We start from the raw sequence: 18,282 nt of genomic DNA, 5'->3' as shown, positions 1-18,282 counted from the left end.
GAGCTGGACCATAAGGAAGGCTGAGCGAAGGAAGATCGATGCTTTTGAACTGTGGTGTTGGAGGAAAATTCTGAGAGTGCCTTGGACTGCAAGAAGATCAAACCAGTCCATCCTCCAGGAAATAAAGCCAGACTGCTCACTTGAGGGAATGATATTAAAGGCAAAACTGAAATACTTTGGCCACATAATGAGAAGACAGGACACCCTGGAGAAGATGCTGATGCTGGGGAGAGTGAAAGGCAAAAGGAAGAGGGGCCGACCAAGGGCAAGATGGATGGATGATATTCTAGAGGTGACGGACTCATCCCTGGGGGAGCTGGGGGTGTTGACGACCGACAGGAAGCTCTGGCGTGGGCTGGTCCATGAAGTCACGAAGAGTCGGAAGCGACTAAACGAATAAACAACAACCCCTATGATAAACAACACCTCAGCATCCTATGGAAACAAAAAAAGGTTATTAACTCCATTGAGTGGCAAAAAATGTTAGTCTGTGGCTTGACCACAAATCAGAGAATGCTGATGTTTATTTGTCAATTATTGTGTAGTGTGTGTAATTGCTTTGAAGTGAACAGATGCCCTTTCTTTGAAGGTTCACCATTGTAAAGTATTAGAAAGTCACATCCAAGGTTGCCCAAACAAGACTGTTGAAAATGCATTAGACAGCACATGCATAAAGGAACCTATTTGTGAGAACTGACAGTTGCATATATGAGAGATACTGGCTAAAATCACACAAATTGTGATAGCTAGTGATGTGTTATGTTTCCAGAGTACATGACTGTTAGTATCACTATAAACCAATCCATTGATGCCATGGGATTATGTGATGGGTCTTCATGGAGGCTAAGATAATTTTTGTCTATGTGTTGAGATAACTATGACACTCTTTTTGTTGTTATTGTTCAGTGCACTTTAGAGAATAGAGGGAAACAGCCATCCTTCTTTATTTGTTTATCATATGGGTATCCTAATATTTTTTTCAGATGGGAAGAACAATAAATGTTAAGGCATAAAGAAACCCATATTTTCAGAGATTCACCAGTATTTTGCTGTGATGTGCCCATTCCACTTCTCTTTACACCATTTTATTTGCTTGTTTCTGTGGCTTTTCAGTCTCCTGCATATCTCCAATGCATGTACAGAGGCCAGTTACTGCAAAATAGCTAGTGGAGGAGGATTGCCTTCTCCCTGATGAATCTTGAGATAGAATGCATTGAATCCATAATGTGATTTCAAGGGCTGAATGGATCTGATTAAATCTTCTTTATGAAATTAGATAAATTTAAGATTTTCCCACTTTTATCCATCAAATAATTAAGAGTTATATATTAGATGGAATATACCCATTGGGGTAGCTTGGCATTCTCCTTGAACATTAAAAAGGCTGGAACATGCAATCCAGCTGCCTTTCTCCTACTGTTTCCCAGCTCATGATTAATTCCCAGTGTTTCTTGCTTCTGAACAAGTTGCCTTTTGCTGCATTACCTGATGATATAAAAAGCTAATAGAATGTGAGATTAATCAAAAAGAAAATGTTGCAAATTTTTAACTCTGCAGTCTTCAAAACGCTTTTGGTGAAATATTTAGAAGGCTATCACAGATACTACAGCTAGTTAAAGGCAGATCAGACCATTCAGTCTAATGAGGATTTTGCACACTATTTCATACTGAGGATCTCTTATCTCTTTTAGAATAGCTGCTATAATCAGTAAATGTATCACTAAAAGAATATTTGAAGCCTTATGCAGTAAATGTGGCTCATTTTTCATTTTTGCTTTCTCCATTAGCTACATATCTTCTTAAGGAGATGAAATAATTTCTGTAAGTAGCATGGAAGTCAGTTGAGTAGATAAGTTCCCAGGATATAGTTTCAGATCCTTAATAACACATATAAATCTGAACCAGACTTACAGCAGCTTTACTGATTTCAAAAAGTGTCCTTTAATTGCTTTCTAATGCTAATTTAAAATGTACTTTTACTGTAAATATGTGTGTCCAACAATCATTGGTAATAAAACTAGAATGTACACTGCACAACTAAAATTAGTGCATTTTTTAAAATAAAACTATTTGAACAATAAAAACCTAAGCAGGGAAGTACTACCACTATTTGAAAGGACATTGATTAAATTAGACTCCTGGCAGATTTCAAGACACAAATCTTATTTCCTTCTTCTCCTTCATATACTACACTATATGATTAACCGTATCTTCAATTATCAACCATATCAAAACTGTTAAGATAGTCTTCTGATATCTTATGACCAAGCCTGAAGCCAGATGAAGAAGGAATGCAAAAGTTTACATCCCACAATCATTGCTAAATGATTTACTTTACTGAAAAGATATAGCAGGAGTGTTCCTGATAATTTGAAGAATTATTTGAATACAATGTCACTTTTGAAGAGGCTTATCTGCCTCATTGAACCAGACAGAGAAGCTTTTATCTGAAAATGAAGGTGAATGAATGAATAAATGAATGAATCCAATACCCCAGGTGGATTACTGTTTGATAAAACTAAGTGCCTTGCTATTCTAAGACTACAGAACTGAACAGAAAATAATATAATATTGGAATTGATAAAACAGATGAAATAAAGTCTTGGTGATTTAGGTGTTTTCATAATATTCTACAGAGCTTTGTTACAAACCAGAGAATCTGTAAAGCCCCAGAATGGGGTTACTCCAATAAGTAGTTCTGAAAACTTAAAATCTCCTCATTCAAAGACAACTGGAAAAGAAAAGTTGTCTAGAGCTTTCCCAAAGATTCCAAGGTTCTCCAAAAGCAGTTGCACAATAGTAATTCTGTATGAAGAATCTGATATCTCCAAAAGAAAAAAAAAAAAGCATTCCTGTTTAGCAAGCTAACTTAAATGAATGAATTCCATAAGCACAACATTATATCTTGATATGTAACATTTATAACTTCTTTCTGTGCTGTTGCTTAAAGATGACAAACCTAAATCCCGTTGTGATATTGTCCTGTTAAGTTTTGAATATAACCACTGAGAACAGAAATGTAAAGTCCAACTGTTTTCAGGAGAAGAAAAAATTCTACTAGTAAAGCTGTTATCATCCTTGAATATAACTTTTGGGTCTCCATAACATATACAGTCCATTTTGCATGTCTAGAGTCATTTTCAAGTAGATCATGCCAAAATAAAATAAAAAATAAAATAAAAAACATGCAAATATCAAAAAGCATGTGAGAGTCCTTTTAAGTCATACAATAAACAGAATTATTGTAGGAATGGGTGCTAATCCATGTCAGCTGTTGTGGGTAGTTTATTTGGCCAACTCACTAAAATATTGATAGCCAACTCACTATTCAGAGCTTTCATAGTGGGCTATAATCCATAAAAAAACAAAAAAGCAGTAAATTTGTTTTTAACTTGATTTAAAATACATAATACTAATTATTATATCAGGTTTCTTGCCCTCCTGATTTCATTTGTTCATGTATATAGCCATCCTGTTTAATTTTCAGGTTGGCATATTATTAAAATGTATTAATTATTTCTAAAAAGAATGGTGCCCAGATTCAAAATAGACATAAAATCATTACAAACATACTTGGGACACTTTTATATCATATTCTTAAGCTTCTTGCCTTAAGATTTGGGTTGTGCTCTGAAATATCTGTTTTGTGAGCTAAAATATGCATCTGGGAGAGCCAGAACTGCTAAGTAGCTTGGGAGGTTATTAAAAACACAATAATAAGGATTTAAAATCATACCAAGAGGTAGTGGGAAAGATTAAACAGAACAGTTAAATGAGATAAGATACAAATAAATTTCTTTTGAAAAGTCTTGACCAAATAATAAAGGAAAGAACAAAAAAAATCAACAAAACTGTTACAATGTTGTTTTTTTCTTTACATTCAAATGACAAACAATAGTAGAAAATGGCAATACCCATGCAGGGGCATCCACGGGGGGATGGGGGGGAGGATGTCAAAAAAAAGGCAAAAGAGGTGCCATGCCTCTTTTTGTGTGCAATGCCATTGCATATACAAAGAGCTGGACTTGTATTGCAATGCTGTTTCTGCCATATTTCTTTTGGCAGAGCATACACCAAGAAAGAAAGAGTTGCCACTGCATACATGCACCCTGAAATCCATAATTCCCATAATTTCTTTTTTATGTGATCCTCAAGGCCCAGATCAACAGCAAATATCTGTCTGTCTGTCTGTCTGTCTGTTTGTCTGTCTATCTATCACAGGAGGGTGAGCACATAAAACTGTTAAATTAGAAAAAGCTGGGCAAAAATATTTTATGTTAGAGAAAATTGATTGTCAAAGGTACACACTAGGAAAAATATAAGCAAAGGGTATATGAAAAATGTAGATGAAAAATGTACACACATTTCAGGTAGACGGGGTTTTTGTTTTTACTAAATTTACAAACTAAAATATATATGAACCAAAATAAAATAGGAAAATGAAATATTGACTCATTTCTTCATCCATATTCTAGAATACTAATTTTCTTTAGAAGACTGGTGTATGTCTTGGATGGTGCACAGATACATCAGAATGATGAAGCTCTGAATGTTTTAATCCCATTTCCTGTGTCACACTTGTGTGAATTGGGATTCTCTTTGGTACTTGTAATAAAAATAAAGCAATAAAACAAACTGTCTGTGAAGAACACCTGCTCCTGAGTATTTCTTTGACTCAACCCAACATAAAGTAATTAACTGATGCCAATAAGCATAAGAGTCTTATTAAAAATTTCTGTTAAAAGTGAACTTTGTTATGCAATTAAAATATATTTATAGATTTTACAGTGTCCGTGTTAAAATATAGTTGTTGTTGTTTTTCCTGTGAAACCTTCCTGTTAATCCTATCCTGTGTCTTTCTTGTGGGTCGCAGAATGTTTCGAATCGCTGACAGGGAACAAGCTGTGCTATCTTAAGAGTCCCCGAAGCTACAGTAAAAGGATCAAAACTTTTAAGCATATCACCTGTAAAGAGTGGCTAAAGAGAATTAGCTATTACAATTTGCCTCAACCTTTCTTCAAAGAGGTCAAAAATTATATTTGCAGATAGGATTTATATTCACTACAATTTATCAGGAAAGCCTAGTCTTGGCTAAGATAATAGGATTATCTAAGCCAAGGATTTTTTAAAAAATTTAAAACTCAGGATTATCTAATAAAACTGAGTAATGTAACGGCATAACTGAAAATCTGTGTAAGCTGACCAAAGGATAATTCAAGTCAAATTTGGATAAGTCTTAACCCAATTTTTGTGGGAAATTTTAAAAATTTCAATAAAATGGCCAATATTTATCAGGATTGTGCTAGAAGTAGAGGTGGGTGGGTTGTTTCCATACACATTTAATTGGAAATAGGGCATTCTTCTCCATATTTAAAACTTGGTGCAGATTTGTAGATTGCTTTTTTAGATTTTTTTTCTACTAAATGACTTATAAGGAAATGGTATGCTTTTAAAAAGAACCTAGGAGTATGCCAGAGAAGGATTTATGCATTAGCAAAGAAAATGTAAGTATAATTATAGGTTGCAAAATATGAGGGACTTTTCACAGTATCATAAGTAAACCTTGGTTTAGTTGACATGTTATTGTCAAGATTGATTGTTCATGTGCCATAAAGTCAGTATCCACTCTTAGTAACCACACAGATTTTCTCCATGATGATGTGTCCCTAACTTAGTCCTTCGGGTCTTCCAACAGTGCATCCATTACCACTGTAACTGAGTCCATCCACCTTGCTGCTGGTCATCCTCTTCTCTTTCCTTCCACCTTTCCTAGCATTAAAGTCTTCTCCAGAGAGCTAGGTCTTTGCATAATGTGTCCAAAGAAAGATAATTTGAGCCTGGTCATTTGTGCCTCAAGTGAGAACTCTGGATTGATATATTCAGTGATCTATTGGTTTACAGTCTTGACCTTCCATGGTATCCTCAAATGTGGTCCTTGACCATATCAGTAGGACATACTGACTTATCCAGTAAATATCTAATTAGTCAATGATGTGGAATAAACTGGAGAGGGAGGATAAACTGACGTTTTTATGTCATATTACTTGTTTTAGATATTTGTACTTTCTATTTTTAACAATTATTTGATGTTAGCCACCTATTTTTTTTCAGTATCTCAAATAAATAGATATCTAATTCAGAAGGCAAAGTATATTCTGACAGCTCTTTGTTCATGAAAGCAAACTGTATCTGTCTACGCTCCAGATAATTTTCATTAGGTATGAATTTTATATGCTAAGCTCTTTTTGCAACATGCTTTTATATGTGTAAAAATAATTTTGTTCAGTTTAGATTTATACTTTCTCAGCATTTATCTTTCTAAGGGGAAAGTTTGTGGATTTTACTTTTACTTTATTTAAAGTTAGCTTAATGTGTGTATGTCTGTGTCTCTGTGTGTGCATTTTCTTGCACACAGAGAAATTTAAATGGTTGTAAATTGGCCATAAAGTTATTTTTTCAGCACTGTCGTAACTTCGAATGGTTGCTGAATGAGTGGTCAGTAAGCGAGGACTATCAGTATAACATTTCCAAATGCTTCACAATATGCAGTTTTATAAAATTTCCATTTTGTATTGCTCTTTTGTTAAAGAAGGAAAAGCCAGTAAAATAACATCAGACAAGAACAAGCTTACATATATTCATTTTGCTCAATTAATTAAGCTAGTCCTAGACATCTTTTTAAGGCAAGATCTGAAAGGGCAGCTTATGTAAAATGTTCCTGAAATAATCAATTACATTTTAATTAAAGCAACCATTTTAAATAACAGTTTAAACTGAATCACAGAGCTTTAAAACAATTTTAGACCAGCAGCACTACAAAATGTTCAACCTTATTTGAAGGTCCCTTATTGATGGTAGCATAATTAGGAAAATTGTATTAATATGGGGTCACTACCAAAAAAAGCTGCTAGGCTAAATTGCTCTTTCAGCTAATTAAGCTTCAGACCTACTTTTAGATCTCACTTTTTTAACTGAACTATAATTAACAAACATTATCAGGTAACTAAATTAAAATAAATCCAAGATGCATAGAGAAAAAAAGATATAGAAAATACAAACAAATCTATTAAAATGTAAATAGACAGGTACTGTACATGTACAAATTTACCGTATATATAAAATATTACCATATAATAGTCTATTGCTATTGAGGTAAGCCATAAAATTCATCCAAATTTGATAAAATTGTGGCTCCTGCCTCTGATGTCTCATTATTTTAACTTTGTCTGTAATTTTTTTCTATTGTAGCAATTAAAGAGGCCTTGTTAATCCACATCTCAATTGTTAGGTTATCTAAAGTTTTCCAATGTTGGGCAATTATTATTTTAGCTGCTAAAACTGGATAGATAATAAATTCCTTATTTTTAAGCTTGAGGTTTGGTCCTTTAAATAAATGCAGTAAGCCTAACTCTGGGGAGCATTCAGTTCTTTGTTTATTGATGGTGCTTACGTCCCTGAAATTTTACACCAAAAGGGAATAGCTTTATCACATGACCAACACAAATGAAAGAATGATTCTTTTTCTTTTTTTGAAAGTTTTATATGGGCTGAATATAGTCCTTGAACAGTCTGGTTCCAGACTATTTAAATGCCAAGACCATTGTGACCTCTCAGTGTCTCTTTCAGATAAAGAAACCAAGTAGTATAGAGTCCTTGGTGCTCTCTGAGCCTTGTTGTTTGCTTGCAGACATTTCATTGCCAGACTAGGCAACATCTTCAGTGCGAAGAGGGAATGGGCCTTGCTCTCTGTTTATATATTGTGGTTTGTCCTGCTTGTGTTGGTGGAGGTGTTGTTCTCTCCTTGGGAGTTCCTTGATTGGGCTGCTGTTTGCTGCTTGGTTGATTGACTGAGTTAATAGTTCCTTGATTAAGGTATAATGTACCATTTGATTGTTCATCTGGTGTTAATCCTGGTATTTATCTTTGCATATCTGGGTGTTGATTGCTGGTGAGGAGGTTCTGGTCTGCTGGCTTTTCTACTGTCTCTTTTGAATGGTATGTAAATGTTGTTTACCTCTATGTGTCTGTTGATGGCTGCTTTGTCTGAGTGCCAGGCTTCCAGGAATTCTCTGGTGTTTTTGGGTTTGGCTTGGTTTAAGATGTTCACAGTTTCTCATTTGAAAGTATGGTTGAGTCTGTCCATGTGTTGTGAGCTTAGGGAATTCTCACTGTGTCTTTTGACTGCTAGTTGGTGTTTGTGGATGCTCTCTGCTCGTCTTCTGCCTGTCTGTCCTACATAGTGGCTGTTACAGTCCTTAGACTGTATGTTGTAAATAACTCCTGTTTTTTCTTCTCGGGCTACTTGGCCTTTTGGATTACTTAAGATGTTTTGAAGGGTTTTGGTTGGTTTGTGTTCTCTCCCAAGGACCAACTTCCACCAACACAATCAGGACAGACCATGATATCTAAACAGAGAGCAAGTCCCACTCCCTTTTCACACTGAAGATGTTCCCTAGTCTGGCAATGAAATGTCTGCAAGAAAACGACAAAGTTCAGAGAGCACCAAGGACTCCACAGTTCAGCCCTGAGCTACAAATATTCTCTTCGATTGAAACTAAGTAGTATTAGTAATTCCAGAAAATTACTAATACTACTTAGTATTAGTAAGAAAAGCAAATAAGAGAATGCCTTTTGCATCCATGATTTCTAGCTTCCTAAGACGGAAATGAAAAGCATAAGGAACAAGGATGTAAAAGGAGTTTTTGTTAACTCTCCACTTATAGGAAAGCTGTCTCCAGTTAATTTTAAAGCACATTTGATCTTAGACTTCTGTAAACCTTCGTCTTTGTTGAGGATACAATGAATTTCATTTCCTTTATATCATTTAAATGTTCCCTTTTCATTTTGAACTGTATTGCAAAGGCATCAACCAATATTTATATTGTCTGCTTTTTATCCTGCTTTGTGCAGATGATGACACACCAAAATGTGTGTTCAGATGCAATTGTCATCCAGTCTTGTGTCAGTGGCCCTGTGACTTTAAATTTAGGAATAACCCTGCTATTCTAATAGTTCTGCATTTTGTTTCCCATTGTGGCCATCCAGATGCCCCTGAAGTGCTTGCAAGCAGAAGATGACATACTCCTTCCACCATTGTTTCCCAGCAATGGTTTTGGAGAGGTATCACTCCCAATTCTCTTTTAATGCCATCCAAGTTAGTGACCATCATTGTGCCCTTTAGTAATGAATTCCACAGCTTAATTGGGCATTGTGTGAAGAAGTGCTTTCTTTTTTCTGCTTTAAATCTCCTTCCAGTCAGCTTCATCTTATTGCTACTGGTCATTATGCTTACAGAGAGAGGGAGAAAAACCTCTCTCTAATCTGACCACTTTCTCTGTATCAGTCATGATTTTATGATCAATCATGATCCCTTTCCAATCATCTTTTTCCAGATTAACAATTCTAATATTTTTTCCTAGGGAAGAATTTTGAGCCCCTGATCATTTTGGTTGCCCTCTTCTGCACTGTTTCCAGTTCTATTATATTCTTTTTCAGATGTTGGAAACCAAAACTGGGCACAATACTCCAAATACAGGTTCATCATGATATGCATAAGGGTATTATAATGTTGACAGTTTTATTTCCCATCCCTTTCCTAATGACCCCACTACCTCTGTGAGTGACAGAAAATCAGCAGGTGCAGTTCTCATCATCACAGCATTACTGGGCCTGTTTAAAGTCTTCTGGCATGCTCTGTGAAAGTTCTCGGAAAAGTTGGCAACTCTAAAAAATGGGCAAGAAGGTTGGCAGCCTTGACTGAAGCACATCTTTGAGCATTCTGCCAGGGTGCTCTTAATTATCAGGAGAAGGGAAGGAATTACCTGTTTGCTATTCTTTCTGCAAATTTATCTCTACTTTAAATGAAGATAAAGAAGACACACAGAAAATAATTACAATGGAGGATTTGTTTATAGACTATCACTAGAGGAACCATAATACTGTCCTTTATCATTGCTTGTCAAGCCACTGACAACCTATAAAGCTCTTGTTCCTGCATAACATTTTATTTGTCTGTTTCTCTGCCAATTCCTACCCTGGCAGATGCCTGGCATATATCTGCTCTATGATTTATTACCTTGTTTAGTAAATGGCATGATGAAAAGAACGATTTTAAAAAAATAATAACATTAAGAACCAACTCCCCATTTTTACCAAAAAATGTACTGGCTTCTGCATTTGATGTGTGCCATTTATTGCACAAGAAAAAATATAAACATAGCCAAATATTTTCCTTCCCCCCTCCACTCAGTCCATTCTATCCTGTCTAAAAGTGAAATTTATGCAATAGCATATAAAAAAACTATCTGAGATGAATGCTCCACTGTCACAGCAAGTTTTCCAGAACAGAATCCACTGATAATAAATTACCAGGATCCATTGTCTCCCAAAGATATAATAGCTATTTCATTTTTTGTTCTTACATAACAGAGTCAGTTTTATAGAAAAATAATTATTTATATCACATTTTCTATGTGCTTTGACATAGACACTTATTCAAAATTTCTAGTTTGAAATGTACACCCAATGATACTGATTAGTTCATTTGCATGCAACAGGTTATCATGGCAGACAACTTTGTAATTGTAAACCTGCATAGGATTTGATAAGGAGGACAAATTCAAGATCTAACAATAAAAAAGTGCAAGTCCTGGGATTATTTGAGTTAATTATTTATTGACTAAAATTTTATATGTCTCCCCAATCAAAGACACTGGGCAGCTCATAATTATATAAATCCAAAGTCCACATCATAATTATATAAATCATAAGCCCACAGTAAAAGAAAACAATTTATAATAAAAACAGTATTATCATCCAACTAAAGAACAGGCATAAGAGACAATAGCATACATGATCAGGAGTTCCATCACATCCCTTGCTCAACCTGAGGTACAGATGTATTTTTATCATATGTTGATGATCCCTAACATAGAATTGACCTGTGCAGTTTCTGTCCCATGCCCATGAGCACATACTGAGAAGGATAAATACCTCCTCTCTCAAAGGGGTATTTATTACTTCTTGATATAGCTCTTTGTCTCTTCTTTGGCAGCTCAAGTGAGTCGAAAGGGATAACACTTATCCAATAGAGAACCTTGTCCACTTTCTCAGTCCACAGATTCCCAGATGACCTTGCAAGGTTTCAACCCTGCCAACTCATTGATCTCTGGCCAGTTGACAAATATGAATGATTTTGTCTTCAAAACTCACAAAACTGCACCTAAAGATAGTTCTTATGATTCAGATGTAGGTAACCTTTAACAGTTCCACTGGTTAATTTCTGCATATAGCATAGAGGCATAAAATTATTGACATTCCACCATCCTTACCAGATCTGAACTTGGGCTTAATTGTATTTACTTTTAGTTACAGGATTGGAGTAAGAAATTTTGCTTCTCAAAATTAGGGCTGTCAAATCTGGATTGGAAAAATCCAAATGATCACTAAATTCTAGCAAATAATTAGATTTTTTTATTTATTTTTTGGCATGTGTTTGCTGTCATCAGATGTTTATCTGGATTCTAGGTAAGGTAGCCTATCTTAGTGCCACATCTAATTTTTCTCCTAGGGTCAAAACTGAGCATCCTTCTGGTTGTATGTAAATTCATTTTCTTTGGGTAACACTGAATGTCAGATTAATTAAGTTAATTATATTAATGCAATTAATATTAGGGCTACCATATCAAGGCTGCAAAAATCCATACCTCTAGAGGACAGCAAAAAGGCAGAGGAAAGTATAATGATTGTGTGGATTTTTGCCATCCTGATATAGTATGCCTAATTAATGTGCACATTTTTATTAGGAAAATAGCAGCTGCAAGAAAATCTGAGTATTATTCAGATCATGGTAGATGAGGAGCAAAACTTTAATTCATAAACTCCTGGTCATGAACTCCACAAAATAATTCTCTGGTATTCCGTTTTCCATTTACTGGTATTCCATGCAGTATTCTATATAGATTTCAAGAGAAGCCTATACTGGCACCCAAACAATATTCCTTAGAACTATGGCGGGAAAAAAAAATAATTTTGTTCCCTATATTATATGATCCTGAGACTGCTCAAGCATCCAAGTGGTAGGTAATGACAAAACACAAGATGCTGATTATGTTCATATTATTATTATTATTATTATTATTATTATTATTATTATTATTATTAAAATTTTGATGCCACCTGACTACAACTGCCTGTGGAACATAAAAATAAATCCACTAGTTGTATTCAAAATTGCTGGGGATACACATAGATCGATATTAAAAGCATTCAGAGAAAGAGTTATTTTGGCAGAGTGAAATACTTTATGAAAGCAATGTTATGTTTGTTTTTCTACATATACCAAAGATACAATACATTGGCTTTAGAAAAAGGCAGAACTGCAGGCTGTGATACCAAAAGACAAAAAAAATGTTCTGAAAGTCATTCTTCCCAACATCAACCAAAGGAATTTAAAGGGGAAAGGGGCATATGGCTAACTTCTATTAACAAAGCCTTAACAACTGTTTATTTCCTGCAAATTGGTATCTAATTGTTGAAGTTGCTCTAAAGTTGATTCCATCTTGCACCTACTTGTCTAGCCCTTCATTTATGCTGACTTACCATATAAATGGTAATACACGCATGGGCACAAACATACACACACACCCTATGCATATTTTTACATAATTAATGGGACTAGCAAGCTCATTTGGAAAGGGCATCATTTACAAATATGCCAGAATGTTCATTTGACCTTGGGCAGCAGGTTCTGGAGGGTTGATGAGCATCTTGTGGTCATTATGACTATGATTAAGCAGGATGGAAGTTTGCCAACAGTGAATGTGCCATGAAAACGTCTAAAATGTCAGTGGCTTCTTTTGTGTGTTTATACATTTGCAATTTATGAAGCATCTCCAACAGTTTGGCAAATAATGAGGAGCTCTGGGGAAAAAAAAACAATGTGAATGCTGTTATTGGTATATGTGTGATGAATAGGATCATACATCCTTGAGTTATCCCTTCCCAGATTATGTATCCATGTTCCTATCCATGTTTTTTTGTAGAACATTTAAAAGAGAAACTGGAGGAATACATGGCTCATTTTGACAAAGTGAGAATTGTGCGCACCAAGAAGCGGGAAGGACTTATTCGCACCAGACTACTTGGAGCTTCAATAGCTAAAGGAGAAGTATTGACCTTTCTAGACTCACACTGTGAAGTTAATGTGAACTGGCTACCTCCTTTACTAAGTAAGTAGCATAAAGTATAAAGTAACATAATCTAGAATATTAGATATAACATGGTACCCTGACTTTTAGTCTGAAATACTAAAGAACATTCTGAAAGAAGACAGTGACCAATCATTTTCATAATGCTATCAAGGAAATTTCACAGATACTGTCACAAGAAGAAATGGGGTGCAATAAGGCCTTTAACTTTCATTTTTGACCTTGACTGAAATAAATATATGTGTGTGTGTGTGTGTGCATATGTGTGTATGTGTGTATGTATGTGTATGTGTGTGTGTGTATGTGTATGTGTATGCATGCATGCATGCTAAGAAAAATTACCAGTGAGCAAGTAATTGGGAATTTCACTCAAGTAAAGATATTTAGGATTAACTTATTACTGATTTGAGGGTTACAGAAAGGGATGATGTGTGACTCTCCATGTAGTGTTGAACTTCATCAGCCCTAGCTAGAATTAATTATAGTGAGCAAAATAGGAGTTACTAGTAGCCAAAAGATAGGGTGTGAGATGAGCCATCACAATGTAAAATGTCAACAAAATAAATTCAGGACAACAGTGCAATTATGGTATTCTAGTTCATTTGCCTGAAAGATAATGCAGAAGTGTTTTTATTTAATTTCAGTTATATATTTCTAAATGAAACACTGATACATTTCAAAATATACAATTGTTTATGTGCAGGTATTGTTCTTTTTGGTCTTCTCCATGTTGCTGAATTGCTTGGTAGTAAATATATCCTAGGCTTTGCAGAGAAATCCAGAAATCCAGTATTAATTACAATTCACAATACCAAATTGAAAATGAATGACTCCCTGTGAACCCTTAGACCAGATTACAGCCACAAACAGCAAAACCCTACTAGTGACAGGCAAAACTGCAGGGGACAAATCTAAGCTCCATTATTTTCAGTGGCAGTCATGAGGACTCTTGAGTCAAAATACTTTTGACATTATTCTACTGGTCAAAAATTGTATATCTGAAGTTTCAGGTGAAGAGCCACTGGCCCACTGGCCAAATCAGACTTACAAAGCTTTTTTAAGACCCAGCATCTTTTCCAAATATCCCATTTCATCCTACTTAGCCCTGATGCTTACTTATAACATGGTTGAATAAGTGTTTGCCTTTTTCTTTCACATCAGTACAAGCTTCTCCAATGTAGCTTCCCAGACTGCTCCACTTTTTGCATTCCAGGAATTGTAACATTATAGAACAGAACCTGAGGAAGTGGACAAGATCCTCCAGACTGTAAATGCCACCACCTGTCATTTAGACCCATGTCCCTCCTGCCTGGTGAAGGCAGCTCGGGAGGTGACGTGTGGTTGGGCCCCATCAATGGTAAATACATCCTTGCGGGAGGGGGTGTTTCCGGCGGCCTTTAAGGAGGTGTTGGTACACCTCCTCCTCAAGAAACCATTGCTGGACCCTACTGTGCTGGATCATTTTCGTCCAGTCTCCCACCTCCCCTCTATGGGGAAGGTGCTTGAGAAGGTGGTGGCACTGCAGCTCCAGAGGATCCTGGAGGAAGCAGATTATCGAAACCCCTTTCAGTCAGGTTTCAGGCCCGGATATGGGACAGAAACAGCATTGGTCACACTTATGGATGATCTCTGGTGGGAGCGGGATGGTGGCAGTGCATCCATCCTTGCTTTCCTCGACCTCTCAGCGGCTATTGATACCATCGACCATAGTATCCGTTTGGGGCAGCTCAGAGAGTTGGGGGTGGGCGGCCTAGTCTTACACTGGTTCACCTCCTTCCTCCAGGGCCGGTCCCAGTCGGTGTTAATAGGGGAGTTGGGCTCATGGCCCCTCCTTTGTGGGATGCCACAGGGGTCAGTACTCTCTCCTCTCCTTTTTAACATCTACATGAAACCACTGGGTGAGATCATCCATCTCCACGGGATGAGGTATCATCAATATGCTGATGATACTGTTATACATCTCCATCCCGTAAGTAAGTGATGCTGTGACTGCCCTCTCCAGGTGCCTGGGGTCTGTGGGGGCCTGGATGGGGAACAACAGGCTTCAGCTGAACCCTGGTAAGATGGAGTGGTTGTGGGTTAACAGCCCCTCTGCTCCTAGGAATTTGCCATCCTTAGTTCTGGATGGGGTTGCACTGCCCCATTCAGACCTGGTGCATAATCTGGGGGTCCTTCTGGACTCACGACTCCTGCTCGAAGAGCAGGTGGCAGTCGTGGCCAGAAGGACCTTTGCGCAACTTCATGTTGTGCACCAGTTACGCCCCTTCGTGGAGTGAGAGGTTCTTCAAACGGTCACTCATGCCCTGGTCATCTCCCATATTGACTACTGTAATGCACTCTACATGGGGCTACCTTTGAAGAGTATCTGGAAGCTACAGCTGGTCCAAAATGCCACTGCGCAGGCGAATGTGGGTGCTTCAAGATCAGCACATATTACCCCATTGCTGCACGAGCTGCATTGGGTGCCAGTTTGCTTCTGAGTCTAATTCAAGGTGTTGGTTATCACCTTTAAAGCCCTACATGGCATGGGTCCAGGTTACCTAAGGGACCGTCTCATCCCCATTACATCAACCTGTCCCACCTGCTCATGCAGAGAGGGCATGCTGCAGACCCTGTCTGCACGGGACTTCATCTGGCAGGGTCCAGGAGGCAGGCCTTCTCTGCAGCAGCTCCCGCCCTTTGGAACACCCTTCCTCCAGAAGTGAGGTTAGCGTCCTCTCTTTTGGACTTCAGGAAACAATTGAAGACCTGGCTTTGTCACCATGCCTGGAGTGGGGAGAGGAAGAGCCACTCTTGGGGTTGGTTGGCTCCCTAGTCCTGCTGAGGCCGGTCTTGTTCCCCTTTGGGTGGTATTAGATCTGCCATTACTTAGATCTCATTACATTTTATGTTTATTTATTGATATTGATATTTATGGATTAATGATATTATTTATGATTTTATTGAATTTTAAACTGTTTTATTTAGAGTCCCCCATATGAGGGAGATGGGCAGTGATAAAAATATGGTAAATAAATAAAATAAATAAATAAACTTTTGCCTATGCTTCTTTCTTCCCCTCTCAAATGACAGATAGATGGGTACAAAAAGGTTGATTGTGCAATCAAATGTTTTGATTTCAGTGTGATTCTTAAAAATGGTATTTACCTAAAGTAAGTATTTTGATTTGGTGGTGGTCCTTAGCTGATGGTGGTCCCTTCCTATTCTATCTTGTGAAGAAACAATATCTGAATGGAACATATTTTACAAATACAGTGCTTTCTCCACTTGCACCTAACCACAGCACAACCATGTCCTGGAATATCATTTTCCTGTTGTACCCCCATGACATTACCATTATCTCATCTTCAGTCCAAAGATAGGCTTTAGTGGCCCTTAGCTCTACTTGTATTAGAGTAGCGTTTTCCTTCTTATTCTGATACTGTCCAAAATTTCCCACAGGATGTGATTAGGTTTTTTCACTTCCTTCCTTGGAGGGAAGTCAGTGATGTGAATCAGAGACAGCTGAAGCAGGATAGGGATTGCCAATAGAGGCAGCCAACTTCAAGGTAGTTTTCTACAGGGTCAAGGATGAGAGGAAAGCATTTCCCCACAATAATGGGGAAAGACAGGGGCATAAGTAAAGCTCTCTGAGACCTACCAGTTTGAGCCCCCAAAGGCAAAAGTTCAGGTGTCAAGCGCTCATCCCAGACCAGCAATTGATGGTGAGCGGGAGAAAGGGAAGCAGAGTATCTTGTGGCTGCTTCTTCAACACTGTCACTGCAGCAGCAGCAAACCTGAGCTCCACAAAGATTTCTCCTAATCTCCTCAGTGACCCAAAATATATTTTTTCCTTCCTGTTCAACTTCCTGTACCTATTGCCCCCCCTTCCCTGAATATTCCATTTGGACCCTGAAAGCCTTCTCTCAGATTTGCCATATCAGGGCTACCAAACAAGTTAGAGTTTTCAGAATCACTTTGCTACCATCTAGTGGTTGTCCAGAGTCTGACAATCCAGTTAGTGTAGCTGTACCTCACCCAATCAGATTTGTGGAACGTGGGGTGTGGAGCAAGAAATGGATAGCAAGGGGAGCCCAGTAGGCCACTTGCACCTATACCCTCTGTAGCTGCCTACCCTGCTTTCATTATATTCTTGCCACTAAGGAAAGGCTGAAAGTATCTGTTTTTCTGTAATACTCAGAAATACTGACTCATGCTTAATCAAAGCCAAGTCTCCTGACAGTTCCATGTATTCATGAACCAAAGCAACAGTATACATACAAATACATAAATGCCGGGGGGGGGGAAACCTTTATTCTGTGAGTCATATGACTCCCAGACCCAATGCCTGAGATGGTGGTGGTAGGCAGAACAGGTCTTTAATGCCTTTCTAAAGGCACACAGGGTCAGGGCTGACCAAATCTCAAGAAGAATGCTGTTCCAAAGGGCAGGAGCACCAACAGAGAAGGCATGTTTCTTGGGCTCCATAAGCTGACATTGCCTAAACAAGGTGACCCAAAGCATGCTGACTATGTCAGAACTTACTAGATGGGAATATGTCATCAGAGATAGTCACTCTATCAGTCTGACAAAATCAGCCTAAAGAATCCGATATCACTTGGGATTCATCTGAATCCCTCTATGCCACTAATATTGTGAGATGAAATAAATATCCTAAAATTTTGGAGTTTCTTTTTTGGAGATTAATTTTTGTAGATTAATTCAGACATAAAATAGCATTATGGAGTATGTAAAAGTGTAATGGACTGGAAGATCTCTGCCTTTCAACTACTATAAAAGTAAAAACTGGGTTACAGCAAAGCCAAATATATTTCAAGAACAAGAAGCAGAATTTTCTTTGTGAATATTGCACACAAAGCGCAAATGAGCATTTTTCTTTCATTTTTCTTTCTGGGCTTCCTAGTTGGCTCCTTAGGTGACAGATTGGAGACAGCTTAGAGCAGCACAATGACAAAGATATACATGACTTGACTTTGATGGTCTCACTGGGATGCTTCTCTCTTTGAAGAACTGTAATTGCTTCTAATCATTGTGCAAGTGCATCAGGCCTGGTAAAGACAGAGGCTGGATGCAG

The 18,282-nt window shown here is 37.5% G+C and overlaps 1 protein-coding gene across 1 annotated transcript in view; it reads left to right on the top strand.

Moving 5' to 3' along the window:
* GALNTL6 (polypeptide N-acetylgalactosaminyltransferase like 6) overlaps nucleotides 1-18,282 on the top strand; it is a 564,011-nt gene that overhangs the window by 426,045 nt on the left and 119,684 nt on the right. Inside the window, exon 5 of the mRNA XM_063310251.1 lies at nucleotides 13,044-13,229. Within this exon, the coding sequence (XP_063166321.1) occupies nucleotides 13,044-13,229 (186 nt within the window). The remainder of the gene's footprint in view (nucleotides 1-13,043; nucleotides 13,230-18,282) is intronic.

The sequence above is a fragment of the Candoia aspera genome, chromosome 8 (genome assembly GCF_035149785.1).
Source record: "Candoia aspera isolate rCanAsp1 chromosome 8, rCanAsp1.hap2, whole genome shotgun sequence".
Taxonomy (NCBI): domain Eukaryota; kingdom Metazoa; phylum Chordata; class Lepidosauria; order Squamata; family Boidae; genus Candoia; species Candoia aspera.
Note: the sequence above shows the minus strand (reverse complement) of the source record. Positions and strands in the feature narration are given on the sequence as shown.